Raw genomic sequence first — 22,003 nt, 5'->3', positions numbered from 1 at the left:
TTGCACCGACCCCACCACCACCACCACCACCATACCCCCTCCCTCGAGAAAAGGGGGCTGATTGGGCAACGGTCGAACGCGGGATTCGCGAACGAAACGTTTCGCCGAGGGATCGACGTGTCAGGGGCCCAATGAAGTATGTCAAAGCGTGTCTCTCGTATCCTTGACAAAGCATGCGACAGGGATCAGTCTCCTAGAAACTCGAGACGGAAGAGCACAGAGTCTCCAATTTCCAGCTCTGATGAAACGATCGCGATCTTCCCGTACCGAGACCCTAACGTCTCTTCTCCAACCGTGATCCCACACCCTTGCTCCGTCTTTCTCTCTTTATTTCTCTGTCTGCATTCTTTACTCTACTGTCTGCCTTTTCTCTTTGCACCCTGCGGATCTTACGACGACAATACGAGACGTCGACGAGGACTTCCGGAAAATCGGCCGATCGGGGCGAGTACAGTGAATATATATGTATATGTATACACAACACCGGAATAGAACAAAAAAAAAAACATACAGAATTATAACGAATCAGTTAAAGGACAATCGTACGATCGATACGGTGGTAAAAAATAAGGGACAACAGAAAAAAAAACTAAATACAAAAAAAAAAAAAGAACAGAAAGTGCTGCGATTGGAATGCGTGGAATGAGCTGCTTTGGATGTGTAGGTGATAAGACGTTTTAGCAAACCCCGTAACGGGGGGAAATATATATATCACGCCCGCATCCGCCCCCTTCGTCACTCACCTCAGTTCTAACAACAACAACTACTACAACCACCACGCACATGATCAGCTCATCATCGCGATCGTCACGACCACCGACCATGAAAACCGTTCATCATCATCAACAACATCCGAACACCACCATCACCAACCACCACGGTATAATGCTCCTCGGGTTCCACCGACATACTCCGCCAATTAAATGGCCGAAGACATGCACGTGACCTCTTCCCCCAGATCCAGGCCCCGCCACGGAGGAACCAACAGGTACACTGATCACACGTTAATCTCGATTCCATCGATCGATCGCCAAAAGGAAACATTTATACCCACACTCGTCCGACTCCCCTCTCTTCGAGCTCTCCCACGCCCAAATGTTTCCCATATTGAACACCGCGTAAGCTGACTCGTTTCTTTTTTATTTTTTTCTTATTTTTCTTTTTTTATTTTTTTGGATGAAGTGACCGTCGATGTTTCTCTAATTAATTGTCTCCTACGTTTCTTTGCGTCAGCCACTGAAGGAATTTCGCGCAATCGGACCGTACTCGAGGACGAGACGAGATATATACGGTTCGGTGCTAGGTACCGAAAATCGAAAATAATTACCAGAAGTGAAACAACTCGATCGACGAACAATATTCTACCGAGTAGCTGCTTTCGCGGTTCGGTGATATTCGAGTTTCGTTTTTTATTTGTATATATGTAGAAGCGGTCGGTTGAATAATTTACAAATGCACCGTTCCAGAGGTGTACGTACGGAGCGAAGTTGAACAATACATATCTGTATTCAAAGTTCGAAATAGTCCGTTGTATCGAGGCACGTTGAAATAGAATGTGCATTGTATCTAGATGAGAAGACGTACGGAGTTGGTATTATTGGTGTACCTAGTTTCGGGGCTAGTATTCCTCTCTGGTGGAAGTACTTTATGTTATTACTGTACATTTCTTTTTTTATCTACGTTTGGTTAAAGTGTGGATAAAAAAAAATTGATAGACAACGATCTTCTATTACCTGAGAATACACACTACCGTTATACTGGACAAAGTGTATGCGATCTTTGTTGGTAGAACTGTGAAGATTTATTATATATTTCTTTCTTTGCATTTGCTGCTGATCACTCTTTAGAATGTACGAGCAAAAGTATTGCACTTATATTTTTAATCGTCTGTTCCAAAGGGGTCCAGAAACAAATGTATAATAATTCATTCTGTACAATTCTCCTCTTATCGAAGATTATACGTACTCCGTCGAGACCGTCTAGGAAAAAAGATGAACTAAATTACAAACTGTAGAATGTTCTTTCGTCGAATAGACCCTTCGAGAAAGTAAATAGTGTACTCCCCCTAGCACCGAGCACCTCGATCGATAAATCGTCTCGACGAGTCCCTTTGCGCGAAATCTATAGTCTTCGTCGAATACTATGTCGCACTCTCCGCTAGAAAACAACGCGTATACGTACATATTACATGCGCGTGTATACGTGACGCGTGTACACTGCTGGAGATCGTGCCTTCGGGAATGCAACGGTATGTATGCAACACAATCGCGGAACTCGAGTCAAAAGTCACGTTTTGCTCACAGCCACCCTCGATCGAGTATTCTTTCCATCGATGGTAATCCTTTTGGTAAATTCGTCTAGTGAATTTTTCTCTCGACGAAAGTTCCCGCTAAAATTTAAATCCGCGTAGGGAATTTTTCTCTCGTCGAAAGTTCCCGCCAACATTTAAATTTGCGTAGGGAATTTTTCTCTCGTTGAAAGTTCCCGCCAAAATTTAAATTCACGTAGGGAATTTTTCTCGCGACGAAAGTTCCTGCCAAAATTTAAATTTGCGTAGTAAATTTTTTTCTCAACGAGAGCTTCTGCCAAAATTTAAATTCGCGTAGGGAATTTTTCTCTTGTGGAAAGTTCCCACCAAAATTTAAATTCGGGTAGGGAATTTTTCTCTCGTCGAAAGTTCCCGCCGAAATTTAAATTCGCATAGGGAATTTTTCTCCCGTCGAAAGTTCCCGCCAAAATTTAAATTCGCGTAGGACATTTTTCTCTAGATAAAAGTTCCCGCCAAAATTTAAATTCGCGTAGGAAATTTTTCTCCAGATAAAAGTTCCCGCCAAAATTTAAATTTAAACTCGCGTTCGAGCCTCGAAATTAGAAGATCGCTTTTAATTGAAAATTAACGTTACGCTCGGAGAATCGACGCAGAGACCGTGCACCTGTGTCGAGACTGAAACGAGATTTTCTGTAAAATGTAGCCACGCACTCCAGGCATTCGTGTTATTGCCTATAGTCGCGGTTAGAGCGGCTCGTATTGAGACCGAATTGATTAGCCGGGAAGCGCCGCGAAATTAATGCACGTTCACCGCTTTCAACGTGCACAACGAGACGAGACTTCGCATCGATGGCTGGATCGTTCAGCCACGATGAAGATAGATCGTCGATAGGCACCGCTACCGACAGGATCGCGTAAGCCATCGGCTGGATGACACGGTTCCTGGATCAGAGTACCTGGATTTATTGTAAAATACGACGATCGCGCTTCGAACGACGATAAGGTTATCGAGAAGTTCGCGGAAACAGTGAAGTCGGATCTCGAGGTCTCTGACGTGGAAATAAGTGACGATGATCGACACTGTTTGATCTCTACACGGTGAAATATATCACGAACGATCGACGATACCAAAGAGTGTTCTCACGAATAAATTGTTCGGTGTGGAACAACGATGAAAAATTATTTTACATCGCAATTGTTTCGTATCGAACCATTTCTCTGGGAATGTATTCTTGATACCTTCGATTCTTCGACGGATATTCTATTTAAACATACGAATGATATTATTTATTCGAACGAAGATAACACGGTTCGAGTATGTAAATTGTTAAAGCTAGACGAAAGGATCATTTTTGCAACAATACACGCATGAAAATCTGCGTTAAATTAAATTGCGTTCGACCTAGTTCCAAAGACAATAATGTAAATTTCAAACGACTGTGTTCGGACTTTTTTTTAGAAAAGAAAAATGAAAGAGAACGAGGTACGAGTGATCCAGGTACTCTTGCGGTGTCTTTGTCGACTTACTGTTAAAATCTGAGAGTAACACGATCGAAAGGATCGTAACGAGAGAGACGCGAACGGAAGTCGGGTTCGAAAACCGAAGAACAGGGTGCAGCGTTGAGCCGTGCGAGACTTTTGATTCGTTCCGTAAGAGATACATTTTCATACGATCATTTTCTTTGATGTGCAAGTTCATTCTTCACGTTACGCGTACACGGGTGGATCGATAACGGAACCTGAAATGTTTCGCGAACTGTTAACTTCGTGGGCGACAGCGGCGCTGAGCGTAATTCGTTTGATACTGTTTGAACTCGTGAGATTCCGTTTGAACTTACGTTTGACACTGTTCGAAGTTAAAAGTCCGCGTCGTGGACACGATTTAAAGAAGAAACCGAAGTGAAACGGTAGTTGGACGAAGTTTGTTGTTGTTTGTCGAGAGAAGTTCGATGACGTTTGTCGATTGGATACTCTTTGGAAAATCGTTGTTCAATCGTGTGTTTATCGAGTGTGATTCAATGTTTTGTATCGTCTGTAAAAGTTGTTAAATTTTGTCGAACCTCCGGGACTATCTTGCGCAAAAATAATTATTGTAGAAAAAAAATACAGAACGAAGTTAATTGTTTCAAAACGACGAAAGATTCGTAGCATTTGTACAAACTGTGTCAAAGATCCTGTCTCAACGCCATTTTTCCTCTAAGACGAACAGTTTGCACGACATTTTGTGTTCTTGTGTGTCTCGGCTTGTGTACGCACGCATACACGAATGAATGGTTACTCTTAAATATGTATATTTTTTCACAATACGGAATGTGTTTGTCCTCTTTACGTCACACGTACATACGTACTAACTATATTTGATTATACAAGGTGGCCCATTTATTGCAAGCTCCTGAGCTATCTCTGCTGACATTGAGGATACGAAAAACGACTAAGGGTAACTTGCTCGATTTCTTCGAGGTCACTTTCAATATCGTTTGAAGATCATCGATGTTTCTTCACGTAACACTATCATCATCGACGAGTTCAATAATCTAAGACATCGAGTCCTTAACGTAACCTTGAAAGCGAAAACTCAACATCGAATAGTTTCCCAATCGACCGAAGAAGACACAATATTCATTGACCATTTGTCAACACATCGTCGATCAATGATTCAAACTTCTTATTTAATTAACTAAGATCAACTATCTACATAAAATTAACTTCGAATTGAATCAAGTCCAAACTATTAGAATTTTAACAACCCTGAAAAAAAGAAAATAAACACGATATTTATTTACGATTCCTTCTTGTTGCACCATTAATCGATCGAGAATCGTTTCAAGATCTCGATGCAATTGAACTCGTCCCGGTCCCGACTGTAACTTCGTCACCTTGAAACCGGCGATGGTACCTCTTGGAGAAAATATCACTGCCCTTGAAACGACCTTAAAAGTAACCTCGAGGGTTCTCCCTCCTTCGACGAGTACCCCTTAAAAACTCGTAACAACGGACACACTCAGCCTCGATAAACGGGCCACCCCGTATACACGAAGTGCACCAACTTTCTCTCAGATCTGTACATTTCTATTAATCTTGTATAATTTTCTGTTGACTTGGTATCGTCATCTCCGCTGTGACTCACTGAATGTTTTAACCGCCCAGTTATATATATACTCTCTCTTCTCGTTCTTGTACGTCTCAGACACGTTCTTGCCCATCACGACTTACTACCACTATCATGGCCAATCGTCGTAATCGATGCACGAGCAGCGGGACGGTCCGAAAGTCGTCAAGTCGCGTCAAGGGGAGCCGATCCCAGGCCCAAGGGAGGACTTTGCGACTGTTTGGCACCGACCTGATGCGACATGCGATAATACGACGACGTTCTCCTCGCGTAATCTACTGTCTTATCCTCTACCGTTTATACCTCTTGAGTTTTGCCCGGCACGGGTGATCGCAGAGCGAGCACATCGCCGTGCCCCGACACTCGCTCGAGAAACGCGTGACCAGTCCTTTGACGTGTCCTTGAACATTGAACATCGCCCAACAACTTCCAAAATTGATTCTCTGACACGAGAAGACTTCTTCTAGAGAGGAGAGTAACTTCTCTAAATCATAATTCCAATTCAAAAAAAAAAAAAAACGTTGACACTGATCTCGAGGTCCGTTCGATCTTCAATTCTCGAAAAGCAATCGCGATTCTCTGCTACAAGAAGCTTCTCTAAATCATAATTCCAATCAAAAAAAGAAAACGTTGACACTGATCTCGAGGTCCGTTCGATCTTCAATTATCGAAAAGCAATCGCGAACTCGAAGTGTCTAACCGTCATTGAAAAGGATCTGGTTACCCAATCGCGACGAAGAATCTCTCCACGCTGAGATATTGCAAGTGAACGCATCCTACGTGATCTCGTCCCCGAAGACGAGTTAGAACGTTTAGAGGAGTCGTTATGTCGGTTGGCGTCGGTTTGCGATCACCCTTAGGACTCATCGTACACACGTACACCCACACACCGCTCACACTCGTCCGAGATGCGTGTCCACGAATCGTCGTCACGTTTTCGTCGAAGATCACGTTACCGATCTCATCATCAGACACCACGATCACGCGTCTACGTCGACGACTACCACACTGGCACGTATCACAGCTTCGCAGTGATCTCGAATCTGTCGCGCGAGAGATCGCGAATCACGATCGGCCATCATCGCGAACGAGTCGTGGACACGTGTCGATCTCGCGAAATCATCTTGTCCATGCGACGTGGCCGCGTTTCGAGCCGTGTTTCGGCCACGATGAGGCCGTTTCGCGATCACGTGTACCGAGTTACTCAACGATCGGTGATGGGACCGATCGCCAATCCTCCTTTGCATCCAGAAGCGGAACGAGTCCTCGCGTATCATCGAGCGTGGAAGAATTTTTCAACGGAATACATTTTTCAAAATTGATTCACACGGATCGATTAATATAACTCGGACAGTTATATTAATATAACTGTGCCATCGTCGTCTTGATTTTGATGTACGTAGTTCTTTTTTTTTTTTTAGATCGAATCATTATTTATCGAGAGTGTCGATAAGTACAGGGTGTCCGGTAACTGGTAGTGCAAGTAACAATATGGTTGCTCTGTGTGAGAAAATAGATGCAAAATACGGAATCTCTTTCGTACGAGGACTTTGTTTTCGAGAATAATTTCGATTTTGGGTACTGTTTTCATTGGATAGAATCAATTGTAACGAACAGTATTGTACATTGTCGATAATAATTTCTATCGTGTGAAGTGTGTTTTTGGAATAATTTCTATTCTAGTGTTTCTGATAAGTCAGTAACTTCAGTGGAAGTAACCAGTAATGGACAGACACGTTGGACAAGTGCTCGATCTATACCTGGTCGAGTCTCGAATGTTATTTTTCTCGAAAACCACGACTCGAACGAAAACATGTTATTCCGTGTTATTCGATTCGTTTTCTCGCAGATCGACCGTACTGTCGCTCGTGCCACCGAACACCTTGTACACGTTCGATTTTATCGACCATTTACATTTCTCTTCTCACGAACGAGACCCCCGGGGCCTTCGATACCGTCAAGACGGGCCCACTCAACCGAGTGGTTTATTGTTAACCAACGATACCACCTTTTCCAAATCGTAGACGATCACCCGGAGATTATTCCACTCCCGATTACACGGTTCAGAAGCCACGCGCGGAACATTCCGCGTCTCGATGCAAATAGGTTAACACCGATACGTATCAATTCCCGAGGATCGCGTTGAGGTGTCAAACAGTTATCGAAATAACCAACGGTTGATATTGCCGGTAAGATGTGCTTGACATTTCTCGAACACGGAGTAGTAGTATCATTGAGACCTCAACAAGACGAGTGTATCGCTATTATATATATTAAACTTGGAGTAAATCTTTATCCGGATAACCATTCGAACGAAACCGTTCTGTACGAACGATTCGTTGGAACAATTAACGATTTATCGTCGCGTGCGATGACTCGATGGGAAAGAAATCAACTAAGAATTAATGAAAGTAACTCTGCGCACGTTTAGATCGTTTCGAACGCGAATATCGAACAGGCGTTGATACGTATCGATAACGCGAGACGGTTCCATTCCACGGACCGTGTCTAATATAATTCCGGCATCGTCTCAGTCCCACCATTACCTCTTGGCGACGCTGTATGATCGTTCGTTCGTTCGCTCGTAGCGTTTGACGAGCGACTCGAACGACTCGGGGACGCGAGACGATGGGTGAACAAGGAGAGAGGATAGGAAAAAAATAAAAAATACAAAAAAAAAAATAATAAGGAGGCAAAATAAAAATCGAATAGAATAAAATAATAAACGAAAAGATATAAAGTGTCGTCGAAACGCCGCGCGCAGAAATATGGACAACGATGTCGGCCGTACGTCGCGGTGGGCGAAAGAACTGCGGCGGCGCCCGGCGTCCGCAAGAGGATCTTATTTTCTCCGCCCCGTGGATTGAAACCGGCACGGTGAAACGGGGGATTGTCGCCATCGGGCTCGGGTCGAAATTGAGACACCTAACGGAGGAGCCTAAACGCTCGTAGAGTGACCTTGCGATCGCGGGATCGAGAGAAATTATACTTTCGTGACGTCGAGAGAAAAAAAAAAAAATAATAGAAAAGAAAAAAAAAACGCTGTGGTCCTTGACGATGGTGGATGTCGTCGGTGATCGGTGGTGTTCCTGTACCCGCCTTAGATACAGAGCAGCGTCAGAGTCGCATTAAAGAGAAAAAAATCGTTCGTCGAGTTGTCGACGACACGGAGATTGAAAACGAACAAAATTTCTATATGTATATATATTTGTTTATAAATATATATAGATAGATACACGTACGACGAGAAACGATAAAGAGAAAACGCCGTCGGGATACAGCACGCGGTCATTCGGAGGAGCGTGAAAGAATTCGATCGGCTGGATGTGTCGAAGGAGGAAGGAAGCTCGGCGGAACGTCGCTTTTCTTTCGTCAACCGGGACGCTGCCGGTGCCACTTCCGCTTCCTCGAGACTGTCCCGTGCGGACTGGAAAGACGCTCGGTCTGGCTTTTGTTTACCCCGGCTCCACTGCACGCGATGGTGGTACGGTTCTCGACGCGTTCGAGATACCCACGATGTTTAATCGAACCTTGTTCAATTGGAACTATTGTAGCAATTGGCTGAAGGATTTGCGTTCGAAGATCGAGTAGGAATACACACGGGGATGTTTTAAAAGTGTGTTTTTATACTCTAGGGGATGAATCTACAGGGATGGTTTACAATGCGTTCGAGAAACCTAGAATGTTTAATCGAACCTTGGTCAATTGGAACTATTGTAGCAATTGGCTGAAGGATTTGCGTTCGAAGATCGAGTAAGAATACACACGGGGTATTTTGAAAGTGTGTTTTTATACTTTAGGGGATGAATCTACAGGGATGGTTTTCGATGCGTTCGAGAGACACTAAACCCTGTTTAATTAGAACTAACAATTACATTGGCTGAAGGATTTGTGTTCGAAGATCGAGTAGAAATACACAGAGTGTTTTCATACTTTACAGGATAAATCTTTATATTTGTGAACAGGGATGGTTTTCGATGCGTTCGAGAAACTCTGAACCCTGTTTAATTAGAACTAACAATTATATTGGCTGAAGGAATTGCGTTCGAAAATCGAGTAGGAATTTTTTAGAAATGTGTTTTCATACTTTAGGAGATGAGTCTACGGGTTAAAAATGTCGCACGAATATAATATTGCACGTGTATCTTTAAAGCGACACGACTCGAGTAAGTTTCTACAGAAAGACGAGAATTTAATTACAAGCTTCGTGAATAACTATTCGGTAACACGTTGACCGGTAGATGTTCATATTTTTAAGGATGTCCACGATATTTGTTCAAACTGCATCGTAAACAGTAGAAATATTCGGTAATTTATAAAAATATTTGTTATTCTGTAGTGTTACTAACGACAGTAATGCTACTTAAAAGTTTACAAGTCTTGTAAGCATTTTAGAGAATTGTAACTTTGGATCGCCGGTCATCAGTAACCTACGTGGAGTTCAACGTGTTAAATAACATTAGCGGGAAGAACAATCGAATGTCATCGATGTCGATGTGTTTGTTAATCGGTTCGTGTCGCAACAATGTGACAAGATTGTATTGTTTGAAACTTGTTACGCAAGAGACTGGTTTCCAAGTTAAGTGACCGTTGGCGATCAATGAAGAAGTATTTGTTTATCGTATCTCTTCGTTTTCATAATTTATTTGCCACGTTTTTTCAGTTGTGTCACTGTAAAAATACATGTGCGATATGTACTGTACACCTTGGGGTTCAAGTTGTGAACAATCGAGGAAAATGTTCAAAGCGTGTTATCTCGATTGTTTACCACTTTCAGGAACTGTGCACTCAATATCAGACGTAACTGATGGTTCCTGCACAATGGTGTTCTTAACAAACCGATATTACTAAATGGTACTTTCACAAACTGACGGATAGGACGAGATGGATCTACAGCATGGTCATTCGTCAAATTTTTATTTCCAGGCTCGTTTAAAATCTATCGTGCAACGAAAATCGACATTGTACACGACCTGTGAGGAAAGATACAAAATGGATTCGAAACTGTTCGCGGAACATTTGATATTTTCAAACGAGTACGGAATTCTATGCTAAGGCGTGCAGTAGCTTGTGTCCAGTCACAAGGCAGACACTTTGACCATTTATTTTTGATCGTCCATAACTCGAAAACTAAGATGTTGATTTGTTCCCTGAAGTATGGACACGTATTTCTGAAACACTCTATATGTTGCGCGAATTTTTTCGTCCTAGCGAGAAAGACAAAGACACGTGCTTTTATCAGCGACAGAAATTAGAAAAGTAACAAATCAATGAGTAGTTGTTTCCAACTCGGCTGGAACAACAGATGAGGATCGACATAAAAACGAGTTCCCCACTTGTAATGTCCGATTAATTTTTACGAAATTCTACGACTAAAATTAGAGTTAGAATTTTAGAATTTTGGAATTTGTGAAATCTTCGAACAAATGATTTACTCTTTGGTTAACCAAAAGTGTCAATCTCCTTCGATTATGTACATATCAAAAAAACTTTAGTTAACAGCAACGTGGAGATCTCCTGTCGTCGATCGTCAAGGCTGTCGACGAACATCGTCGAGGATAATCTTAAGCCAGGCGTGTCTACGTCGAGGAACTTTTTCCACCTTTCGTAGACAACTTTCTATAGGTCCTTCGGCTAATGCTACAAAATCCGTCTCGATTAAGAGAAAAGAAACAACACTGCTGCTCCTTTCTCGTACCCGTTGACAAAGGGAACAGGATAAAGTCGCCGAAAGAACGAACGCAAAAAAGGGAAAAAAAAAAACAAAAAAAATTGTACCACCATGTGTGCAGTGAACGAACCAAACCACCGAAAATACCCCCGTCGAGTTCTCGAGCGCAACAACAATCCACGGGACAGGTTCTCGTGCGTTAGCGAAGCCGCACCAGACCACCGTAGAGTAAACATCTCCCTTCAACCGAACCACCGCATACTTCACACCAAGAAAAAAAAAAAATAACGTAGCAGTAACAATACCAAAAAAAAACAACCAAAATCACAAATAAAAAAAAAAAAGAATCCAAAAAAAAAAAACCCCTCGCACGCTCGCTAGAGAGACACGAGACGGGCGGAACGTCGACGAGTGTAACCGTTGCCCCTATTGCTTGTGTTGTAAAGGAGCTCAAAGCCACGAACGAGAGCCTGAAGAGCCTCCAGACGCAGCTGGAGCTGGCGTACGCTTCGACCGCGTCCTCTGGAGCAGCCGTGGCGGGGGGAGTTGCTGGTCTCGGGCTAGGTAGCGTATCAGGTGCAGGCGGTACCGTCCTTGGAGGTAGCGTGGCGGTTCCAGGCGGCGTGCCCGGTAGCACCACCCTGACGGCCATCATGGAGACGAAAGACGCGCGTATAGAGACCCTGGAGAAGGAAGTGTCGTTGCTCGAGACCGAGTTACAGCGTATTAAGGAGTGCGGAGGTAGACTGAGGGAGCAGCTGCTGAAAGCCACCGCCGTTCCTAGCGGCGGCGGTGGTATACAGCAGCAGCAACAACAACAGTCTCAACAATCGACGTTACAGCAAACGCAACTGCAGCAGCAGCAGCAACAACAACAACAGCAACAGCAGCAGCAAAGTTTGCTAGCTACGGGAGGTATTGAGTCGCAAGTGCGACAGGGATTGGTGACGGCCATGGGTGGTTCGCAGCAGCCCGGCACGTTGGCTTTGGCCAGGGGACCGTCCGTGATGACCTCGCTGGTACCGTATGGTCACACGTCGTCCACGGCATTAACCAGTTCATTGCTTGCCGGTTCGACAGGTGGGACCATGAGCGGCGGAGGAGGTGGGGGCGGTTCCTCGTGCCTAGCCGGCATCTCGTCGGGCGCTACCACCGGCGTGGTCAATCCCTATACCGATCGTTACGCCGATCATCATGCCCATCAGCTTCACCATCATCTTCCTTATCACCATCAGCCTCATCTCCATCAACAACACCACCACCACCACCACCAACACCAGCAGCACCAGCTGCAGTTGCAGCATCAGCAGCAAATGCAGCAACACTTGAAACAAATTGAGCCAGCTGCGCAGGGCGCGCTGGCGCTGCACGCGCACACCTTCAACAAGCACGACATGAACTTCAAACGGCAAGTAAGTTTCTTCATCAACAACGTGCGCATCAAAAAGAACGACGCCGTCTAGGGACACCCGAACGGATAACATATCTATACTCCGATCGATGCGTCACGCCGGCCAACCTCTCGCTTGCGCGCCGGCTGGTTCCTCCGCGTGAGTACACGATACACCCGATCTCTCGCAGGTACCCGCTAAAGAGAGATCAACGGATCACGAGTAACGCAATTGCTTCTCGATTCCTCGAGAGATGAATCCCCGGTAAGCTCTCGCCGAGAGAGAAAAATATAAAAAATAAAAAAACAACGGCCGAGCGCCGCGTCCGTTTTCATCGCCGATTTCCTCGAGCCAACGGACGAGGTGCGCGACGATCGCGAAGAAGCAGACCGATCTGGAGATCCGGGGGTTCCCCTTGCCCCCCACCATCACCACCAACCACCACCACCCCAACCCCTACCTTGCCCCGGGACACGGACCTCGAAATTCTTCGATCGCTTGATGAGAGAGGAAGAGAGAATGCGCGCGATGAGAGCCATAGAACGTGTGTGCGAACAAATGGATGTCGAGGCGCATGTAGCCGTGGTACTTGTCTCTTGTCTAGTCTACGTAGAGAGGTAACGAAGCCGAACAAGCGCGCCTAGCTCGTATCGCCAGGAAGCTGCGCGACGCTTGTGGTCGTCGTCAATCGTTCAGGTCGAAACGTCCCGTGGATCTTTCGATGGCTTTCGTCTTCTATTCTGAACGTCGCGTCGACGCGACGCCCCGTATACGAGTCCAACGAGGAACCGTTATCTTTCTTTCGCGAACAGCTAACCGAAACGTACACCGACCCTCGCTCGAAGACTCGAGCGTGCACCATTCGCGATCGGTTCGCGCACGATACGCTTACTTTTTCTACTTTCACCGCGTCGTTCGAACGGCTCTCGAACCGGCCTCCATTTTCTTTTTTTTTCTTTTTTTTTTCTTCGTTTCGCGACGATGCACAGCGATCATCGAACGACACTTCGAACCGAGCATACCGCGCACCGTTAAAACGGTTTCGCTTCCCGCGGACTGGTACACGGGGCTCGTGGCACATTAGCGTGTACCTGTTTTCTTTACCTCCTTGACATCCCTTTCTTATCGAACAGCAGAGTTTCTATTTTTTGACTCGATTGTACCTGTTTAAGATGTCGTAGGTGTACGAGAAGAACCGACGGGAAACCCGACGTTCATTCCCCGCATCCGCGCGATCGATCTCGATCCTACGAAACGATCCTCGCTAGGTCTCTCCTCCCCTGTGGTTGGTCCCCTGGCGGTTTCTTCGGGGGTGATCGATCCTAGACCTCTCCCACGACCTTCATCCAGGACAAATCGCGTTCGATCGCGCGCGACAAGGGGAAACACGGAATCGGGTAGTTCCGAGAGAAAGTCAATGAGAAAGTCACAATTCGGTAGCTTCTACGTGTAGAGCCCGAGAGCAACCGTGCGTACCTAATCTGTAGGCCTTAGAAGATGATATATGTTGTTGAATTCTGGGATGTCTATAGATGTTGACGTTGTACGACCCACCTCCTACCCTTACACCCCCCCAACCTGATTAGAAGAGCGTCTTCGTAGGAGATAATAAAAAAAGTTATTTCGATTAATGTTAGTGTCCGCGAGTACATGTACGCGGGTAACTGTTTCGCGAAACGTCCGTGGAACCGTGGCCAATGCGTCTTACGCTTGTTCCGGGACGAAGGTTCCGACGAACTGTCCGGGTGTACGGTTTCTGTGATATCGAGTGATTCGAATTCAGTATCGCGAAGCGAACTGTACTTCAATTCTTCGTTGAAACGCACCGCTACGATGGTGCACGGTCGTCCGCTCGCCTTTGTTTCGCGGTAAGTAGTAGCAGAGGGGGCACGTACGGTTCTGGATTATCGACGAGGGAGAGACGCTTCGTCGGTAAAACAGTGAACCTTGTTTTCGCGGATACGCGCGACGGTCGATCGGTAAAACAGAATCCTTTGTCGGTGAGCGCGTGGACGGACCTCGTCGATGAAACAGAACGTTTCTGTCCGACGGAGTGATTCTGTATTACCGACGGTGTACATCCGTACACGTCACTGCCTTCGTCTCTGATCCGAACGAAACGTTGATTCCCTCGCAATGGAAAAAAATGTTACTTGCAAGACTCGACGTAGCGAAGTTAACGAAAATACTTGAGTATACATTTGAGATATCGTCGAATCGGCCTCCAAGGTTGAAATTTCATTATTTTTGTAATATGTATACATAAAGTAGACGTATAGGAATTGATTCGGCATCCGAGGTAATCGGATGCGTCTTCGGCGCGGTGTACGGAGAGGATTATTTATAATGGTAAATTCTAACCTTAACTAAAATTTAAGATATCGTTGTTCGTCCAACCGATGAACGTTCGTCGGTAATCTCGGTCCCCGAAGTAATCCCCGTGGACGCCAGTGGTCTCGTCACGGACGTTTCGCATCCGGGACACCGAGTATGTACACGTAGAACTCGCGTGTCCCAGCAGCGTGTACGGAACGACGATACACGAACGTGCGAGCGGAAGAGGAAAGCGTGCGTGTACGGAGGCGTGGTAGACGAGGTGGAGAATTAAAAGAAGCTTCCAACGGTATATTTTCGTAGCTCAGAGCGTTTTAACCCGCCTCGATGTCCACCATCATCCCCGAACTGTCGTCGTGCCCAGTTTAGGCGTTATACCTGGCTTAACCTAACGATATTGAAGAGGGGAGGGGACGTGTCGGCTGCGAACTGCCGCACGGTCGCTAATTGAAAAGCTTTTCGAAGATACTCCGACCTGGTCTCGTTCAAACGTGTCTTCTCTTTCTAGATCGCTCACGTAGACACCCCTGCCGAATAGAAGAGAACGAACGACTTACCGCGTTCAGGGGTAGCGACGATCTTTATTTTTCTACTCGAACCTAGGACCGAGCATCCTTGTCGCGGGTTTAGCATAACAATTCTACGTTAACTAATAAACGTAACACTGGTCACGAACGTGTCCAGGTGCACGTGTTCAGTCCCTTGGACGCGTTCGTCCAAATTTTTCGAGCGTCTCGTAAACTGTGCTCGTTTTCGTGTGCAATCGGGGCAACCCGAACGAAACATTTCGGTGTCCATTGTGCGAGTCGCGGTGGTCGAGCTGGGTATACCCTAATCGTGAACTCGTTCAAGTTCACGATCCTCTCATATTCTCCCGCCCCCGGTGTTCCCAACCGAGGATGGAACCGTGGCAACCGGGACTCGAAGTGCGTTGATCGCTCGCCAGGATCATCCCCGATCTCCGGACGTCCTTCCACCTCGACGACACGCGTTTCACGCGAATCCTACGCGTCAGCCATCTTGGGGACGACTCTACGTTCGCAAGGTCCACACTGAGCCTAAACGAGAAAAAAAAAACCGCGTTCACGTTTCCACCGATCCTCTTCGGACAGTTGACGCAAGAACGGGACAAGTATAAGGCACGACGCGAGCCTGTGGATTCGTGATAATCGAACCACGATAACAGAACCTCACGTGCAACGATACGGACGTGCAACGATGAGAGCGAACGGAACGAAACCGATTCCGTTCTCAGCTTCTGTAACGCCACCCTCTCGCTCACTCTGTGTGTACCCGTGCCTGTTGCGAAACGATTCTCCTTGAAACCTTGACAGCCTCGAGGCCCACACCTGTGCTACAAGGACGATTAAAAAGGAATCGAAGAAAACCAAAAAAAAAAAAAGAAAAATAGAAAAGAGAGAAAAAAAAATCGCAGATCTATCGAAGCGAAAACCAAAGGAATCCTCCTGTACGTTGTTCGGTGAACCCCATGGGATCATGGATCTCGTTTCGGCGTAACCTGGATCCTCCCCTTAGTTTCGTTCCCCCTGTTACGATCATCCCCTGTGTCCCGAAATAAAAACCAATTTCTGTCCCCCTGTCTCTGTTCGTACCACACCTGTGTGTCTCTCCGATCTCCTCGACGTAGAGTTCAGGTCAAGGGTGCATCAGTGGCAACGAACGAAACGACTCGTCGCACTAGAGTCGAGCTAACGAGGATAACGTCGATTAAAAAGAAATAATAATAATAATAATAATAACCATGAACAACAACAAGAACGGAGAGAAAGAAAGAACGATTGTGTCGAATCGTGACCCTTCGACTCGAACCATCCCGTTCGCAGTTCCCTCGTTCCATCCATCCAAGTGTTCTCATTTACGTTCCGTGCCTCCCGCAACAAAGATTCACGCACGTGTTTAAACGTTTACCACCACCATCGTTCTCGTTCACACGTGTTCATGTGTCATTCAACGATTACTTTGACCAACGTCCGTGCGTCGTCTTCTCCTCCATCGTTGCCATGAACGATATTCGCCCCATCGACCATGCTTTTCTCACGCAATCATATCCCACACGATACAACTAATCGATTCACCTGTCTCAGAGTCGTTGCACCCCATAACCACCGAGGATCGCAGATACCGTTCGAACACAACGACCATTGGTACCATCGATCCGAACATCATTGATCCACACCACGTTCTTCCTACACTCCTTGATCGTCGATAGTCCCGCGTTAGATTTGGCAACGATCCGTCCGTTCCTGGTCATCAACGGTCCGTTTCGATTCGATTTTCGTGAATCGATCTACAACCACCGAACACGCGTAACGAAATCACAATCACCGAGTTCACGGACCACGAAAAGGATCGGTTGGCACTCCGAGTCTCCCGCAACGGACCTGTTCACACGTTCCATCGATCCATTAGACTCTAGCCGCTACTACTTACCCACCTAGCACCTAGAATCGTCGTCTCACGCTCATCCCCCATTTTCTCCACCGAGTCGTTTCATCCGAATCCTCGAGGTTTCGCTCGTAGTAATCCTGGATTCGTATTGACAATTCGCCATCATTTCATTCGCAAGACTCATCTTACCTCGAAGTTAGCCGACTGCGTCATCGTGGGTTACTCGTCTCGTCGCGAAAGAGTCGAGTATCGTTCCACGTCTCTTCAATCATCGTCGCGTAGCAAGCCATTCTCTCGTCGCGTAGAGTTCGAATGCAACAATTTATCGTTCCAGGCATGATGCATGCTACTCAGAGAGTAGGGCCAGTTAGACGATTGTTTCTCACTTGTTAGCACCGATTCGAGGCCTCGTTCGTACGAACGTGTCGATCCAATCGGAATCGCTCGTACGTTCGCGTTAACTCGGACGAGCGACACTCGGGTGTGTCGTTGAGTCGTCTTGGACTCGAAACGAGAAGATTGAAACGCGCGTGGCTTCTGGAAACCGAGAACAGACAAATGCTCTTGGTTCACGGATCGCTCGCGGGTGAATCGAAGTTTCGTTTCGCGAAGCTTTACGAGATTGTTCACATCGAGTCGTCCGAGATCTCGTGTTCGCTCGAGGAAGAGTTAACGCGACCGTGTCGCGCGACACCATCGAGGATTCACGTTCGTACCTGTAGCCAACGAGCAAGAAGAGATATCGTTTTCTCGGTTATCGTCTACTTAATCGAGACTAGCGATTGTTATTAGATATCATCTAGGAACTCGATGCTCGACCGGGTTTCCTTGATATCGTCCCGCCGAAACTAACGCGATAAACGTGACTGTCTGTACATTATCGTATTCGTGTACACGTAGAATTAAATAACAGATGTATAATTTTCTACACGCTTTAACAATCGGAGAACGCTCGATCGAAGTCAATAAATTCTCGACTGTGCAATTAGCGCGAGTACAAATACGTTAGAACGTAGAAACCGTAGTACCGGACGAGGAAAGCTGAAATTAAATTTACATTTTCCACGGTGGAGGAACGCAATCGATAACCAAGCGATAACCGTTCTTTTCACGGGGTTTTGCACCGTGACGGTGATCGAAACCAACACGATTTTCTCCCGAACGGTTAACAGTTTCGTAAACGTGTCCTAACCGTTTGGACAAGGTTGAATTTTTCTTTCCATTACGCGTATCTCACCACTGGAAAGAAAACGAGACACTCTCGTAAATATAGATCTCTCGAACAAAAAAATTGTCTACACTTTGCAAGCTTCTGTGATCTTTTGTACGCAGCCTACAGCGAGAGCGATCTCTTTCGAATGCAATTTGTGCTTTGAAAAGTTTCACCGAAGATCGTCGAGTGTACACGATAGAAAAAAAAAGAAAAAATTAAACATCGCCGGATGAGGATACTCCTTTGGAAGCTCGTTTGTCACTTTGATCGTGAAACTTTCACCTTGAGTATCCACCGAACTGTTAACCGTTCAAAAATCTTGCGTGAAATTTGTTCCGGTATTTCGACTACCATTAACGCGCAAAAATCCATGCAACGAGCGCGTTTGGGTACCATTCCTCGCGAGATGCTCGCGATATCCATCATCGAAGGACGAAGCTCGAAACTCGTTGTAAATTTTCGACGATAACAAGGAATCCCGACGGAGGGCCCGGAAACAGCTGGATAAACTGGTCCAGCGATTGTCCGCTTCGCGCGTTATTCGAAAACCACATCCGCCATTGGTCGACCACGACCGTTGGAGCTCGGTGGTAGTTTCGATCGTAGAGAAGTTGTGAAGCGCCGGTAACGACGTTCGTTCGTCGCGTTTGTTCGTGTTTGTTCGTGTCTGACCGCGCTTAGCACGCCGTGATAAAAAAAAAAAAGAAAACCGGTCGTCCGTCCGTTCGAGGCGTTTTCACACACCCACATTCACGACTCATCGCCGGCGTTAACAAATTACCGAGATCTTAGTAAGCGCATGCGAGTCGTCCTGTACTTGTGCATGCCGCATGCAAACGCAGATGAACACCAATACGTTTCGTTACACTCGGCGCATACCACTCATCATCTAGCTGTCTGTCGTCTCTCGTTGATCGATTATCGATAAGGTAAAACGAACACACTCTCGGGATCACCATCGTCCTCAGCGCGAGGCTCGTAGCTGGCCAGCTGTCGAGCGACGAAACGAAGGGTCGTTCGGTTTAAACGGCGTTCTCGTTTTGTCCCTAGCTTTTCGACAAACGTTTGTAAATTTCACGGTAGAATCGCGAATTTACAGTTTACAGCTGTCTCTGTTTCCGTATTCATTCGTAACCTTGATCGAAGAAATATATTTTATGAGAAATATAATTGATAAAATATCTCGAAGAAATAACGAAGAATTCGATTTCTATATTTTACTCGCGGAGAGAGTAATTTCTAATCTCGAAATTTGGAATTCGAGCGTTTCCTGAACGGGATCCGTAACGTTGTTTAATGATCGGAGCGGTTCGGGTCGGAGAAAATTGAATTGGCCGCTCAAGGCCACTCCCCCCACCATCACCGTACCGACGATCGTCTCGCGCTACGTACTTTCACGCCGCATCTTCCCCCTCTCCTCGCGAGACGGAGAGCGTTCATTCGCAGATCCGCGCGAGATGCGTGGCGGTACGGTGGGGGATGACCCCACGGTGACCTCGAGCGGCCATACCATCCAAGAACGTTTCCGTGAAATCCAAGGAGACCGTTTTTCAGTGGAGAAATTTAGATTGGCGTTTTAAGTGCAACGAGGTCCCCCGTTAACGCGTCGACTGTCGGGTTGATTTTTATACCAAATTTCCCTGCGGGGCTACCCCAAAGCTTCTTTGCTTTCTTTTTTTTTTCTTTTACAGTTTACTCCAATTCTCAGACGGATCTTCGTCTCGAAACGTGGAACGAAAATTCGAATCGGTCGACGCGCGAACGGAACGATCGCGCGCCTTCGAATCGATTAGAGCATAAAAACAACCGGCGAGTAAACACCGATAAAGTTAACGGATAAACCGAACGACACCCTTCGATATTCGTCTAGACATAAGGGTACATTAGCAGTTAAGCTAGAGCTAAGTTAGCGATAAGACAGCAATGGATGGCAGTCCCCAACTCCGCTGAACTCTCGTCCAATTCCTTTTCTACGGCCGTGATGCAACGATCGTTCGATGAAACGCGCCACGGTCGTTAATAACGTTGCTCTTAACGACGGTACGGAATAAATTTCGTACGTGAGCGGAATTAACGGTGAAATAAATCAGCGAACGACGAAAGCCGATCACGTTCGTCCCGTGGTAAATGAAGGCTTCCTCCTTCTATGGGTCGAACGTGGAAGAATTGAAAGCAACGAGTAGTAATCACGGTGTGTGCGGTAATAACATTGTTCGAGCGCGTTTTCAAATGTTTTTTCTTCTTTGTTTTCTTTTTTTTTTTCTTTTTTTTTCTCTCGGGTAGAAGAATACACAAAGGCCAGTTTAACCCTTTCGGTGCGACGATCGACTAACATTCTTGGGGTGCTCGCTCAGGAACGAACGTTGACTATAGTCGCAGGCTGACACGGTCTCCTAGTTCGGGGAACCAGACCTTTATCCAAGTTTCTCAACGAAATGTTTGTAACCGATAAATCTTTTCCAGCAATTACGTAGCGAAAGGGTTGAAGGTGAGAACGATTGGAAATGAGGGAGGCGGAGTTGGGCGGCCTTCGTGGTGAGCGAAGCATTATTAAATGTGGTGCCCCAATATTCTAGCTTTCTGAGGAGGTAAGGACATTCTTCACCCGACAAAGCAGCACTTCCAAGCCAACCACCTATCCTTCGTTTCCATCTACGTGATTACCGTATTATGTAACGGAGTGTTTCGATGTTCCGTAGTAACACTTTCTCTTACACACACACACACACACTCTCTTTCTCTCTCTTTCTGTCTATTGGGGCGGTCAGCGAGTTCCCGGACGACTTTGAACTTCCAACCGACCGATACGGTGAGCTCGACGAATTCTTTTTCTCTTTCTCTCTCTTTTTTTTTTCTTCCAATTTTTGACCATCGACTTTCGGTGTAATTTCTCACGATCGTCATTTCGCGAGAAATTAATTTGTCGCGAAAGAAACGGAAATCGAATCGCTTATTCCCGCGAGAAATTCGGTGTTCTGTATTCGTACGCGAGTCGCTCGGGTAGTTGTGCAGCGATTTTAAAATTCCCCAACTTGTAACGAGCTTGTCAAACTTTCGCGAAGGTTTCCCCCTTCTTGGAGTTTTATGCGCGGTTTGGTAACGGTTTATTAAATATTCGCTGTGTCGTTGACGTCTCAGCCGGCTCGGAACTTTTACAATTCGATCGCGTGTACCACGATCGAAAGTTACGGTCGTTGTTCTCGCGTTAAGTTTTCCGTGGTACATCCGCGAAAGTTTTCCCAACGATCGAAAAACGGTGCGAAATTAACGCAACGCGTTCTAGCCGGAATGACACAAACGTAAACGTTTCGCTTTGATCGTCGATAATAAAACAAAGAAACAAAAAAAGAAAAAAACTACTTAAACACGAGGAAAAAAAAAGTTATCTCTAAACATAACCGCGATGTAACGTTCTTACTCGTCGATTCGCTTACCTGTAAATGTACTCCAATCGTCGCGAACTAGAAACTTAAACCAACAAAAATTATTGCTACAGTGTCGTAGACCTTTACGAATCTAAGAAGCTTGAGAAGTAAAAAATCGTCTCGATTTAAAAGTTTCTCACTCGCGAAATAACTCGTTGCACCGTTAGCCAAGTGTGGTCCAA

At 45.9% G+C, this 22,003-nt stretch overlaps 2 protein-coding genes across 7 annotated transcripts in view; both read left to right on the top strand.

Moving 5' to 3' along the window:
- LOC143149532 (uncharacterized) overlaps positions 1-22,003 on the top strand; it is a 122,607-nt gene that overhangs the window by 63,903 nt on the left and 36,701 nt on the right. The window lies entirely within an intron of this gene.
- LOC143149534 (uncharacterized) lies at positions 11,637-20,836 on the top strand. The gene has a single exon (XM_076317000.1). It carries the CDS (start codon positions 11,703-11,705, stop codon positions 12,510-12,512), a length of 810 nt encoding a protein of 269 aa, XP_076173115.1. The 5' UTR covers positions 11,637-11,702; the 3' UTR covers positions 12,513-20,836.

The sequence above is a fragment of the Ptiloglossa arizonensis genome, chromosome 7 (genome assembly GCF_051014685.1).
Source record: "Ptiloglossa arizonensis isolate GNS036 chromosome 7, iyPtiAriz1_principal, whole genome shotgun sequence".
NCBI classification, from domain to species: Eukaryota; Metazoa; Arthropoda; class Insecta; order Hymenoptera; family Colletidae; genus Ptiloglossa; species Ptiloglossa arizonensis.
Note: the sequence above shows the minus strand (reverse complement) of the source record. Positions and strands in the feature narration are given on the sequence as shown.